This window comes from Scatophagus argus, chromosome 20, assembly GCF_020382885.2.
Source record: "Scatophagus argus isolate fScaArg1 chromosome 20, fScaArg1.pri, whole genome shotgun sequence".
NCBI classification, from domain to species: Eukaryota; Metazoa; Chordata; class Actinopteri; family Scatophagidae; genus Scatophagus; species Scatophagus argus.
Window position 1 is genome coordinate 20,169,913 of NC_058512.1, and position 14,041 is coordinate 20,183,953.

General features: G+C 39.3%; 1 protein-coding gene across 1 annotated transcript in view; it reads right to left on the reverse strand.

Annotated features, from left to right (window-relative positions):
• Positions 1-2,891: 2,891 nt before the first annotated feature.
• Positions 2,892-14,041, reverse strand: part of chd1 (chromodomain helicase DNA binding protein 1) — a 43,147-nt gene continuing 31,997 nt past the window's right edge. Inside the window, exons 20-36 of the mRNA XM_046375123.1 lie at positions 13,919-14,015; positions 13,734-13,829; positions 13,433-13,609; positions 13,164-13,324; positions 13,040-13,081; positions 12,824-12,957; positions 11,145-11,283; positions 10,814-10,964; positions 10,023-10,145; positions 9,739-9,882; positions 9,364-9,627; positions 9,072-9,203; positions 8,625-8,803; positions 8,355-8,454; positions 8,218-8,269; positions 7,882-8,131; positions 2,892-4,515 (exon numbers count right to left, since the gene is read on the reverse strand). Of these exons, the coding sequence (XP_046231079.1) occupies positions 4,233-4,515; positions 7,882-8,131; positions 8,218-8,269; positions 8,355-8,454; positions 8,625-8,803; positions 9,072-9,203; positions 9,364-9,627; positions 9,739-9,882; positions 10,023-10,145; positions 10,814-10,964; positions 11,145-11,283; positions 12,824-12,957; positions 13,040-13,081; positions 13,164-13,324; positions 13,433-13,609; positions 13,734-13,829; positions 13,919-14,015 (2,524 nt within the window). The 3' untranslated portion in view covers positions 2,892-4,232. The remainder of the gene's footprint in view (positions 4,516-7,881; positions 8,132-8,217; positions 8,270-8,354; positions 8,455-8,624; positions 8,804-9,071; positions 9,204-9,363; positions 9,628-9,738; positions 9,883-10,022; positions 10,146-10,813; positions 10,965-11,144; positions 11,284-12,823; positions 12,958-13,039; positions 13,082-13,163; positions 13,325-13,432; positions 13,610-13,733; positions 13,830-13,918; positions 14,016-14,041) is intronic.

Consider the following 14,041-nt stretch of genomic DNA (forward strand, 5'->3'; position numbering starts at 1 on the left):
TGTGTGCTACAATTACAAAAATGGAAATTTCTAAAAACAATTATGTTATTCTTTTATGCTTAAATTGATCTACTTATCTCTAAAACTCATTTACTATTTTCATTCATTAAAAGTGATATAAAGTGTGGATTTAACTAGCCTAAATAACGTTGTTTATCACAAGTCATTTTCAGACTTTTTGAGATTGGACTGACTGTAAAAAGCATTTACAAAAGGCATGCCTGAAGATTATTTTCTGACTTTAACAGTCAGAACTCATGATTGTAGATAACAACCTGTCAAGGTCTTCAGGTAAAAAAAAATTACAAGGGTAAGTATGAGTCTTATGTCTGTATAAAACAGGGCGTTTGATTACACAGACAGTGGGCCACATCCTTTAAAGTATATACATATCTTTTAGAAATGTGTTATGAATTGTTCAGTCCGTATTTTTAAGGAAACGGTCAGTTTCTCTATATAGTGTATTCTCTTGACAGTAGCACACAAACATTTCCATGTGATAGTAAATTGTGACAAGAACAAGAGCATTCAACATCTCTTCCAAAAATGTTCCCTATTACCTTGGCAGGCTCATGTCAGTATGACTGGAGGCCAACCCCTTACTACACTTATCTACACAGCTCCAGGCATAATGTAGACTAGTTGCTAGCAATTTATTTACTAGCTGCTAACACAATTTTTTTAATCAATAAAGGACTTTTTTTCTTTCTTTTAAATTAGTTGATTAATCCAGGGGCTCTCACACTTTTCACATTGAGGACCCCTAAACTGACACAAATTAGACCTTTGACCCCCATTTGATAACCCAGCAAACAATTCTTGTTTCAGGGAACATTCTGTTGTTTGTGTATCATAACTGAGTAGCATACTCAGAAATATTTGGTTTCACACATAGGGCCCACGGTGGTGCCGTAACCACTGCACCATGGGCCCTGTCGCCGGATCCCGGTCTGGGGCCTTCTGTGTGAAGTTTGCATGCTTTCCCTGTGCCTGCGTGTGCCCCCCCACCCCCAAAACAAAAAAAAAAACCATACAAGTTAGGTTAATTGTCTTCTCTACATTGCACCTAGGTGTGATTGTATGTGTGTGTGGTTGTCTGTGTTTGTGTGTCAGCCCTGTGACTGACTGGCAGTCAGTCCAGGGTGTGTCCCACCTATTGCCCGTAGTCAGCTGGGATAGGCTCCAGCCCTCCTGTGGCCCTGACGGATAAGCAGTATAACAAATGGATGTCTCGTCACGTCTCGTCTCGCCTTCTTCCGCCTATCCAAACCCAGTTCGCAAGGGCAGCATCGTCAGCAGGGAAGCCAAGATTGTCCTCTCCCTGGCCACTTCCACCAACATGTCCGGGGGGATACCAAGGCGTTCTTAAGCCAGACTGGTAAATCGAGATCTCGACTCTCTCCTCACCACGACATACCGGCACAGTGTCCGCATTACAGCAGACACTACTCCGACCCGCCTGTCAATCTCTCGCTCCATTTTACCCTCACTCATGAACAAAACCCCGAGATACTCCTCCATTTGGGGCAGCAACTCTCCTCCAACCCGGAGTAGGAGATCCACTCTTTTCCGAATGATAACCATGGCCTCAGATTTAGAGCTGCTGATCTTCATCCCAGCTGCTTCACACTTGGCTGCAAACCGAACCAGTGTGAACTGGAGGTCACCCGCACGGAAAGAAAATATATGACCATATATGTTTTTTATCTATGCCACATATATTTTCCAACATATATGCACACATTCGAAACTGGCCCCCTAGATATACACATATATATGTAAATATATGTGTGCATATATGGATAATAATAATAATTTAATCCATTTTGGAATGAGGCACATAACAAAATGTGGAAAAAGCGAAGTGGTCTAAATACTTTCTGGATGCATTGTATATTATTATTTCTTGGATTTCTAAATTTGTATAGTTAATTTTTATGTCTCCACACTGTTGATAGCTGTGGCTGAGGAATTACGTTTTCGGGTTGTTAGTTGGTCTGTCCCATTCGCAAGAACACAATATCTGAGGGAGACCTTGAGGGAATTTTTTCAGATTTAACACAATTATCCACTTGGACCCAAGGATGAACTGATCACATTTTGGTGGTCAACGGTGACTGTGACTTCACTAAACACATTTTTAGCCATGACTCAAGAATTCATGCAGATTATATATATATATATATATACATGTATATATAGTTTTTAGAACATCCTGACAAAGGAGAAGCATGTAGAGAGTGAAAAGTATTGGCCCTTATACTGAACCGTGAGGTAAAAAAAAGACAGTGAAAAGTTTTTTTTTTTTTAAGTAAGATCACCATTTTGACTACCATAAATAGTTTTCGGAAGTGCTGGCACTGAAATTGTGCAAATGAAAGTCATTGTTTTTGAAACATCTGCAAGTTTTTTTAAACTGCATAGTTCATTGTCCTGTTAGAAGAGGCCAAAACAAGAGATGGGCACAGTGCCAGTAAATTTTTGATTCTACAGTTGGAGGTAAAGAATATTATTAGGTTATTGTAAGTCTTAATGAGAAGGAACACAAAGAAATGATCTTTGCGTCCTGTTATTCTTACAGCTTGTTCGTTGTGGGGCAAAATGGGGCAAATATAAGCTCTGATGTGGCAATTCACTGCTTTGAAAAACACTTTTATAGTTAATGTTCTTCATGGTGATCCTATCCCAACACAAAAGGTTTACTCATAATCTGAGTACAATTAATGGATTAATGATTTTGTTTCTGCTGTGCCTTTTGTGTGAAACAGGTGAGATAAAAATGTAAACAGAAATTATTTGCTATCTCAACAGATACTGTCTAGAACTTTACTTGTGATAAAGTGTAATGAAATCAACCTCTCTGGCAGTATAAAAAACACTTAACACTTTTCTGACTTGTATGAGCGAGTTCAGAGATTGATTTTAATGGCTTCATAAACAACTATATAAAACAGTTCATAAAAATTCATGCACTTTCAGCGTAAATTCATTTTGAAATATAGAGGAAATTTATGTACAACAGTGTGAAACGTAACAGTGACTTCATTCAGTTGGGTGGTTCACCAAAAATATACTTGGCTGCATAGAAACATTGACATTATTATTGCCTACACTGAAAATAAAATGAAAGAAACAAAATATTTAAAAAACTCTAGTTTATTTAAGATCTAACAGGTACTTCTACTGAAAGACAACTGTCTTTTTTCAGATTGATTTTAAAATTAAGTTCCTTCCAACTTACCCATTTCCACACAATGAGGCAAAAGAACTAAACACTAGTGAATAAAAGTGAGCTTCACTGAAGAACTTTCCCTTTACCAAAAGTTACATTCTGAAAGCAATTATCATGAAAGAACTATTATACAGAACCTCACTCGTAGAATGACAAAAATGCCTGAGTTAATGGGGAAAAGCAGTCATAATAAATCCAAACACCTGAGGAACAAGAACCACTGATTTACTATTTTACAAAAATTTACAACAGTATTCTGAATGAAAAACATGATATAAGTTGCTCAAAAGGAAAGAAAAAAAAAGAAAGAGAGAAAATCCTTTTTTTAATACAGCTAAAATATGTTATTAAATAATCCACACCTGGTGGAAAAAAGAAAACCTGCTGAGGAATGAGAAATGCTGTAAATGAGGTACTTAAAATGGTGAGCCTGAGCCCAGACTGGATTCAACCAGACATCTTTACATCAATTTGTAATGTGATTCATGTGACAACTGACTTCTCACTGAGTTAACACTTAAGTTAAGGTAGCTAATAACATTACCCATGATAGACAGAGACAGATAGACAGATCAACAAATACAAACACTCAAACACAGGATCCAGTGTCATGGGTTGGTAGAAACAGGAGGCAGCATTCAGGGTCAATTGTTTCTGTTTCCAAGGTTAAAAAAAGGTTTATAAAAATAACAAAAAAAAATCTGCTGCAAGCTGTTGAACCTACACAACAATGCAGCTTTAAACTCTTGAATACAAAAATATGCTTTCATTTTTTTTTTTTTTTTTTTTTTAAATCTGCTGCCTGGTTTGAGCCCCTCCCTGGTGCTGATCTCCAAGGTTCCAGAGATGAGCTGCAGCTGAAGCAAGGAGATGACAGCCATGCTAAACTGACTGATACACAGTACTTCAAACAGTTTCAGGTTGGAGTCAACAGTTCCTGTAAGGCATTTGCTGTGTTGCTGAGTCTATGGCTGCTACTAGCAGACCCAGGCAGCTTCTGTTATGTCTTGCGGCTGCTCCAGATTTGCTCTGGTGTGCTCTTGTGGTCTGACGAGTAGTCAAAAGGTGAGCGGTGTCCCATGGGTGACCGGGAGTCATAGGGTGAGCGCTGGTCTCGGGGAGAACGGGGCCCGCTGGCTGAGGCTCGCTGCTCTGTCTGCCAGTCTGAGTGGTAGCGGTAGGAAGAGCGGTGGTCTGAATGGGAATGATCCCTCATGTCTGGCCGATGGTCTCTGCTGGAGCGTAACTCCTCCAGCTTCCTGTGCTTACTGTCATTGTAGTATCTGCACATACATATAGCATCAACATGACTGAGCAGCATGGGAAATAAGACAATTTAACAACAAAACACTTCAAATGAAGTTGGGTAGCTACAAAAAAATGAATGTTGTGAATAGTTCACATTTAAGTAAATGAAACCTTATCACCTAAGGGAACCCCACACTAAATAACTTTCCCCAACAGTTTTGAAACAAGGCTGGACAATATGAACCGAGGATACATAATTTTTATACTTAAAGGGATTTACCTGTGTTGGTTTGACCAGTTTAATTGTAAGACCATTAAAAATGCAAAGCTGTTTGCTTAGTTGGCTCAACTCGAGATGTACCAGTTTTGTAGCTTTTGTGACTATATTTTTTTTTTTACCTGCAAACTGTGATAGGTGAATGTGTCAGTAAGAGACAGTATAACAGTAAACCCAAAATGAACAAAAACTTAAAATAATTATATCCCCAATTAGGAGACCATACACTGTAGTAGAGAGAATCACCTTATGTACATACAACATAGAGTATGTAACATGGCAAATGGCAAAGCAGAAGTTTTCCTCCTCCTTCATTCTTGCAGACTGGCTGAAACACTACAATGTGATGCTGGTTACAGAGGCTTTTTGTACTCTTAAAACCTCCTCAAAATTGTAAATCCAATAAGGGCCCAATTTTGACTAAAAAGGGGTTCTTTTTCTAACTTCGCTCGGTGTTTCACTATGGGAAATCGCCTTGGCCTTGACCAACTACGGAAGCTCCAATGACATCACGTCTGTCTGTAACAGACCAGTTTATTTTTGCAGAAGAAATTGGACATACAGTACTGTGCAAAAAGTTTAGGCAGGTGTGAAAAAGTAAACTAAGGGTGCTGTCAAAAATATAAATAATTGTTTATTTTTATCAATTTACAAAATGCAAAGGGAGACAGAAAGAAAAATCAAAATCAAATCAGTATTTGGTGTTACTACCCTTTCCCTTCAAACCAGGATCAATTCTTACAGGTACACCTGCACAAAGTCAGGGATTTTGTAGGACTACAGTCAGTTGTATGATCAACCAATTATACCAAACAAATGCTAATGATCATCAATTCCACATGTAGGTTGACACACAGTCATTAACTGAAACAGAAACAGCTGTGTAGGAGGCTTAAAACTGGGTGAGGAACAGCCAAACTCTGCTGCCAAGGTGAGGTTGTGGAAGACAGTTTCATGTCACAGGTCATACAGCGTGGCAAGACTGAGCAAAGCAACAAGACACAAGGGAGTTATACTGAAACGGACAATGTAGAGGGTCGCAGACTAAGTGGTCGGCCAAGGAAACTTAGTGCAGCAGATGAAAAACGCATCGAGCTTATGTCCCTTTGAAACCAGAAGATGTCCAGCAGTGCCATCAGCTCAGAACTGGCAGAAACCAGTGGGACCCAAGTACACCCATCTACTGTTTGGCCAGAAGTGGTCTTCATGGAAGAGTTGCAGCCAAAAAGTCACAGCTCTGACATGGCCAAGCGACTCAACTATGCATGAAAACAATAAGAACTGGGGTGGTGAAAATGGCAGCAGGTGCTCTGGACTGAGTCAAAATTTGAAATATCTGGCTGTAGCAGAAGGCACAACGGTACAATAATGAGTGTCTGCAGGCAACAATGAAGCACGGTTAAGGTTCCATGCAAGTTTGGGGCTGCATTTCTGCATATGGCGTTGGAGATTTGGTCAGGATTAATGGTGTAATCAATGCTGAGAAATACAGGCAGATACTAATTCATCATGCAGTACCATCAGGGAGGCGTATGATTGGCACCAAATTTATTCTGCAGCAGGACAACTACCCCAAACATAGAGTCAATGTCATTAAGGACTATCTTCAGCACAAAAAAGTCCTGAAAGTGACGGTATGGCCCCCACAGAGCCCTGATCTAAACACCATCGAGTCTGTCTGGGATTACGAGAAGAGACAGAAGGATTTGAGGAAGCCTACATCCACAGAAGAGCTGTGGTTTAGTTCTTCAAGATGTCTAGAACAAACTACCAGCTGAGTTCTTTCAATAACTGTGTGCAAATGTACCTAGAGGAATTGATGCTGTTTTGAAGGCAGCAGATGGTGGTCACACCAAATATTGATTTGATTTTAGATTTTTCTTCTGTTCATTCACTGCTTTTTGTTAACTGATGAAAATAAACTATTAACACGTCCATTTTTGAAAGCATTCTTGGTTTACAGCATTTGTTCACACCCGCCTAATATTTTTGCACAGTACTGTATGTTCAACTAAAAAACAATGTCACACAATTTCCATTTGAGAAAACAACAGTCACAGTTTGTTTAGCTTTGCTGCTTGAGTTTGATGTTATGAATGAAAAAATGAAATGGAGAAAAAGACTGATCTACTATAGTACCGACTATTAAAGTATTCCTGATGCCAACTAGTTGTTGTTCACTAGCTGACATCAGAAAAATAAATACATAAGTAAATAAATGAATAAACATACAGACACACATTTCATCACAGTTAGGTTTTTGGATGGATGGATGGATAGATAGGTTTATTCATCCCCATGGGAAAATTCAAACATTTTGGCATTTGATTTGGCCTCTGTACACCACCACACTGAATTTCAAATTAAACACTCAAGATGTGAGCAAAGTGAAGAGTTTCAGCTTTGATCCAAGGGGTCTAACCAAAGTGTAGCATTAACCATTTAGGAATTACAGCCAAATTTATACTTGCATAGACACTGCTTTGTCATCTCATGTTAAGTTCTAGTGAACAGCTACCAAATGTAAATGCACCCCTGAAAAACATACTCCAGACCTTTATCTACTTGATTTGTCATGGACTAACGAGGGAACACGCCATACTTGGCCATGAAACTGCTTGTCAGTCATTTACCAAAAATAGAGGTGGGTGTATATAAAGGGCTATAATTCCAGTAATGGTTAATGCCACCCTTGAATTACAGTTGAAAGTCTTCACTTCGCTCACATCTTGGGTAATTCATTTTAAATCCAATTTAATTCAATCTGGTGGTGTACAGAGACCAAATGCCAAAAAAAAATTATACTCGCACTGATATATATGAACCTAACTGTATATAGCTATCTAGCTATCTATATATATACTGTTTATATATATACATAGCAATAGTGAGGTCAGATAGCATCTGACCTCACTATTGCCTTCCTGCATGAGCAGGCAAAAATTCCCACAGAAACACTCCAGAGTTTTAAACTGTTCTAGGTGCAACGCTATCTATGTATTTAGAATGCAATGTTGTTAAAATCCCTGTTGGTTTAATAGTCAGGTGGCCCAATACTTTTGTCTATACAGTGTATATATAACAATTCTCTTAAAGCAGCATTCAAGCAGTCCTTATCCCCCACCTGTCCTGTCTGTCTCTGTCCCTGCTGTCTGGTCTGTAGTGGTCTCTGTCTCTGTGGTCTTTGCCGTTACTGAAGGAGGAGTATGGTCTTTTCCTGGACTCTCCTCCTGTGGTCTTCCTGTGGGCCGTGTCAGAGCTGTGTCTCTCCTTACCGCTCTCATGGAATCGACCTGAAGGCTGATGCCTATCTGAGCTGCAGCTATCCCTGCTGCTCTCATCCTGGTGAGAGTTGTCCTTCAACCTTTCAATGTCTGAGGGTGAAGACCACAAATCAATTAGTACAATGACAGACTGTTCATCTTTACTTCTCTGTAAAACATAAGGAAACTGGTGGTACCTGCATGTTTATAGCCATGGGTGTTAATATTTCTAGTGTTCTGTTCCATAGCCTGAAGAAACAAACAGTCATCATGGATTTCTATTGCCAGTGCAGGATGTCATTCAATTTAGAATTACTATACAGTCCTCACATACCTGGGCATTCTCTTGCCTTTTCTTGATTGCATGTTTATATAGTTTATGTAGTTTCCTGGCGTCAAACTCAGTGAATTTGGAAACAAATATCCACAGGTTCCTGTAAGACAAACACCAGCTTAACATATGTATAGCAACATATGCGTATACGTATGAACAAAGATTCAAGTCTTATACCATATCCAAAATGACAGTGTCCCAGGTTAAATCTATGTTGATGGTCATGTTAATTTTGTGTGGAACTTGTTTATACTGATAGTGTATACTAACTTTCTCCACTGTTTGATCTGCTCAGGATTTGAATATTCCTGCAGACACTCGGTGATGTGATCTCCAATCTTGATGAGGCACTGTCTGGTATGTTCGAGCTGCTCGCGCTCCGATAGTCCTTTCTCTGGTCTGTCCAGTTGCTTCAGGGCTGCTTTAACTGGCCGCATCCTCTCTTTACACTACAACATTCAAACAACCGTAAGCTCAAGCAACTCCAATCTACAGTTTTTAAAAAATTTTAAATACGTGTTGAACCTGACTGGATTATAGCTTAGTCATCAAGGTCTGTTTTAACGATGCTGCTATTCTATTAATCAGTGACATAATAATAGACACCAGCCAAAATAAATCATAGCATACTGTATACATACAGGAGGATATCAGCTATCAGCTAAACAGTTAACAACATCCATAGAATCTGTAAAGTGACTTATTGGTGGAGCCTACCACACTAAAGGTCCTTTGGTCAAGTTCCTCAGACTCCTCAGATACGGGGACATTTTCTCCACTTGCTGTTATATGGACTGGTATATCTGAAGCTTTCTTTGTTCGTTCTCGTACCTCAGTCTTTACTTCATTCTGATGAAAAGTATTTGAAAATTAATTTCTAACCTCATCATAATCATCTTCTGCACCTATATAGAAGGCATTCAGCATAATTATCAATTCAGTTAACAGATTAAGTAGTATGGTCCACAGTAGTAAGAAAGTAATTCCATATATGGAATTATTATTTTACCTTTTCCATGCTCTCCTCTTGTTTAAGTACTGCCTCCAGAGGTTTTGTTTCTTTTTTCTCTTTTAGCTCCTTAGTCTCTTTAATGTCCCAACTTTCCTCCTTCTTCTCCTTTTTGCCTTCCTTTTTGATTTCTTTTCCTTTTACCTCCTTCTCCCCTGACGAAAAAATCTCTTCCTGCTCAGGCTCATCGTCATCCTCCACCACCTCCTTCACCACTCTCTCTGCTCGGCTTCGTCTGCTCAGTGCCTTCACTGGTGCCACTGCCTGAAGGGGTTAAAAGAACATGACATCAACTCCAAATTACAAATATTCATTCATTTAGATTCATTCATTCATGCTACTACAAGCAAAACAGTAAAAGTAAACTAAATATACCTTTTCGTCCTCAATTTCATCATCATCATCTGACCTCTTGTCCGATGAGGGATCTGATGATGTGCTCTTTACCACCTCATCTGTCTTAGCTGGCTTCAGAGTTTTGCTTTTTTTACTTCTTGGTTTCCTCTTCCGTGAATTGGCCTACATACACACATACAAAGAGGCCTGATTCTGACAAACATACATGTTAATCTATCCATACCAAATTTGAAAGACACACGTGCACGCACGTACACATCATATCATATGAAGGTTGATACGTAGACTTGCTCTTAACTTACAGCCCCTGCTTGTTTCTGTGCTTCTTTTTTGGCCAGGTCCTTGCTCAGCAACTTGATGAGGTAGTCTGCTCTGGTCTGTAACTGTTTGGCCTGTGGCTTCTTGTCAGGGTCGTCTGGTAGGAGCTGATCAACGATGACACAATAAACATTATTAAGTAATTTTCATGAAAGATAACAGTTCTATGAATCATTACTGATAAAACAATATACAGTAAACATTAAAAAGTGTATTAAAAAATAAGAATTTATTTGTGCTGGTCAAAGCTCTAAAATATTCTGAGTTGGCTGCAGAATAACAATGATGTTGCAATTATAATACATTTTCTAAATGGCTGCACACAAATGCATCACAAATTCACATTAGTTCACACTTTTGTAAACTTTATACTGACATTTGAAAACAATAACTTTCAGATTTCTTCAAACTTTATTGTCAGTTTATTTTTTAGATACACCGAAATCGTTCTCTGCATTTAACCCAACACCGGTTGAACACACATACGCACTACATGTGCATACATATATATATGTGTGTGTGTGTGTGTGTGTGTATACATATATACATTTGTTGGGGTATGGACAAATTAATTTGGCAAAACAAACTAACGAATAAATGAAAGATTGCAAGGATTGCAACTCTGTAAACTACAACAGTTGTAAAATACAACTGCAGGACTTGAAGCATGAAAGAGAAAGACTTAACATAAAATTATTAAAAACAATACAACCATTAAAATACACAATTTTCTAAAAACCATACACAGAGAAAGATTTATTGCATCCAAACTGACCTTGTGTGTGAGATTGAGGTCTGGGTCCATCTTAATCATCTCCCAGCTGCCATAACCATACTCATAGATTCCAATGAGGAGACTGGAGTCATCCTCCTTCCCCCACTCAATGTCAAAGTGCGCTGCCTTCGAGTGGCACGGAATCATATACCTATGCAAATATGCAATTAAAATCTACACATATATAGCTATGTCATATTTAGTGACAGGGATACTTAACATACAAAACAAAATTAGAGAGAACTTACTTGATATCACACAGAAACATAAAAATAAGCTGTGATTCCTGACCCTGTCAAACAAAACTCATACAGTCTATCAGGAGCCTTACTTCTTTCTCTCTTCAGGATCAGCAGGAATTGCCTTGTGGAGTGGAGCCAGCTCTTCTTCATGGGAGATTACAAGCTTGGCATTGACCTGGACTCCAGAGATCCTGAATGTAGGACCTTTCACTTTTCCCCTTCTGCCTCCTGATGATCAAATAAAAACAAGAAAAATATTCACATCGTGCAATAACCTCATATAATCTCAGCCTATATATACTGTATACAGTGCCTATTAAAAGTATTCGCCCCCTTGGATGTTTTCCTCTTTTATAATTCCACTTAGAAAAGCAATACGGTAATCAAAAAAAGTCATAACAGATTTCTACAAAGTTCTGTCAAATAATTCAAAATATATAATGCAGAATAAGTGACTTAACAAATACTATCTGCCATATTTCTTTCACTTCTTAACAATGGATTTAACTGATGTTCAGTGACTTTGAATTTTTTTTTTGTATCCATGACTTTTCTTTTCAATAATCTTCTCTCAGATATGCTTGGAGTGTTTTTGTCATCTTCATGGTGTAATTGTAGCCAGGCATACTGGCTACACTGACTAACCAGTGACAGTATTTGAGCGACTTTGACAGTGAAGTGCCAGATTGTGAGGGCTAGATTACTGGGTCAGAGCATCTCCAAAACTGCAGTTCTTGTGGGATGTTCTCGGCCTGCAGTGGTCAGGACCTACTAAAAGTCGGTCAAGGAATGAAAACTGGTAGACCGGCAACAGGATCAAGGGTGACCAAGGCTGACTGATGCACAAGGGGAGTGAAATCTGGCCCATGTTGTCCAATCCAACTCAAATTGCTTAAAAAGTTAATGCGTGTTCCAACAGAAAGGTGTCAGAACACAGTGCATTGCAGTTTCTTGCATATAGGGTTCCATAGCTGCAGACCGGTCGGTGTAACCATGCTGACCCGTGTTCACTGTCAAAAGCACCTACAATGGCCATGTGAACATCAGAACTGGACCACAGGCAATGGAAGAAGGTGGCCTGGTCTGTTCAATTGGGTTTTCTTTTCCATCGTGTGGATGGCTGGGTGTGTATGTGTCGCTTATCTGGGGAATATGGGAATGAAGGAAAGCCGGTGGAGGCAATGTGATGCTTTGGGCAATGTTTTGCAGGAAAACCTTGGGTCCTGCCTGGGTCCTCATATGGATATATCTTTGACACGTACCACCTACCTAAACAACTGCTGCTGACCCAGTACACCCTTCCGTGGAAACAGTATTCTCTGATTGCAGTGGCCTCTTTCAGCAAAATAATGCATCTCATTTTTGAGAAAAAATTATTTTACATGTACTACTTAATTTTGATATTTGCTTTGCTTGCTTTGACATTTTGGCTTCACATTTAGGAAGGTCTCAGTTCATCCATCTTTACATACAGTCTGTCTCTGCTACTACTGATCAATTATAGCAACCTCAAAAACAAACACTAGGTAGAAGCACTGAATGCTGAATCAAAGTACAGTACAGAAAAATGCAACTGAATATTTTATATCAAGGGATTCGTATTATTTTATTTGTCCCACAAATTGCCCATGCACAGTCCAGCCATGCACCCGGTTTTGACCTAGTCTTGTTTCAAGTGGGTGCGAAAATAAATTTCATTTGATGATTTAGAAATTCGATTTCTATACAAAACTCTCTTTAATTTTCCATCATGAGGTGATCTGGTTACCTGAGGTCTTCTCCGGTCCACAGGGGTTTTCTCGTAGTGTTCTAACACAGCCATTGTGAACGGTCTCTGCCAAGCGTTTCAGGTCATGCTCAGACTTATCTACAAGCTCTGCATCACGAGCAATAGCATCCAACCTGAAGAAAGAAGACACATGATGAACAAATTGCAGGGCATGTTGTTGTTAACCGTTAAAAAAGAAAATCTGATAAAGATTACCTTTCTAATGGTCCACCAAATTTTTTGTAACTCTTGACAAACCTGTAAGATGTTCACAGATGTGTTAACTGAAATATGTCAGGAGGAGTAGACAAATAGCGAAATCAGTTGTTAATATTATTACCTCCGGATCTCAGCATCGCTGAAGCCCTTGATATTTTCTCGTGGAATGGTCCGAGGCCGTCCTCGTTTCTTTGGCCTCTTTCGGTCGGAGGTGGAATCGCTGTCGGACCCAGAGTACCTCCTATTCCTACTCTGCCGGCCCTCGCTAGAGTTAAAGCTTATCTGTTCATAGAAACCAAAACAAATGTAAAATGCAACACCACTTAAAAAGCACACATTCAAAGTGAACATATTTCTGAGAGCTAAAAACTTAAATCATGAGTCCTGTACCTGTTTGGCACAATTCCTCATGCGGGGCAGCAAATAGATTTCCTCAAGCTCCTTCTGTCTCTCCTCCTCCTCCATCCTCCTCCTCTGCTCCTCAGGAATGATTTCATCCCAACTCCGCTGACTACGCTCAGAGTCGATATCCATTTCTTCTTCCTCCATCATGGAAAAGTTGGCCACCTGCACAGGTCAGGTCAACAACTGTAAATCTGAACTCATTTGCAAACTAGTTCATTGCTCACTTGCTCACTAAAAAAGCTGCATTATTGCGCGATAAAATAAAAAATAATAATAATTTTTTAACCTTGAACTGAGACAGCAGCTCTTCTCCTACTGTGGAGGGTCCAGGATCATTTTCCCTGGTTTCAGCTCTTTTGAGGATCTCATCAATATCCATTTCCTGCAAAGCAGAACAGATCATGACATACTCATATATTTCAGAAAAAAATATATCACTGTGTACATACAATGCAGTATATAACCACATACCTGAGGCTCCTGCTCCTCACCCTCCTGCTCTTTGAAAAGTTCCTCAGCACCAAACTTCAGGATGGCCGATAGCTCCTCCTTGTTGAATGGTGCAGAACTGTACGTAATAAAACATACTCAGGT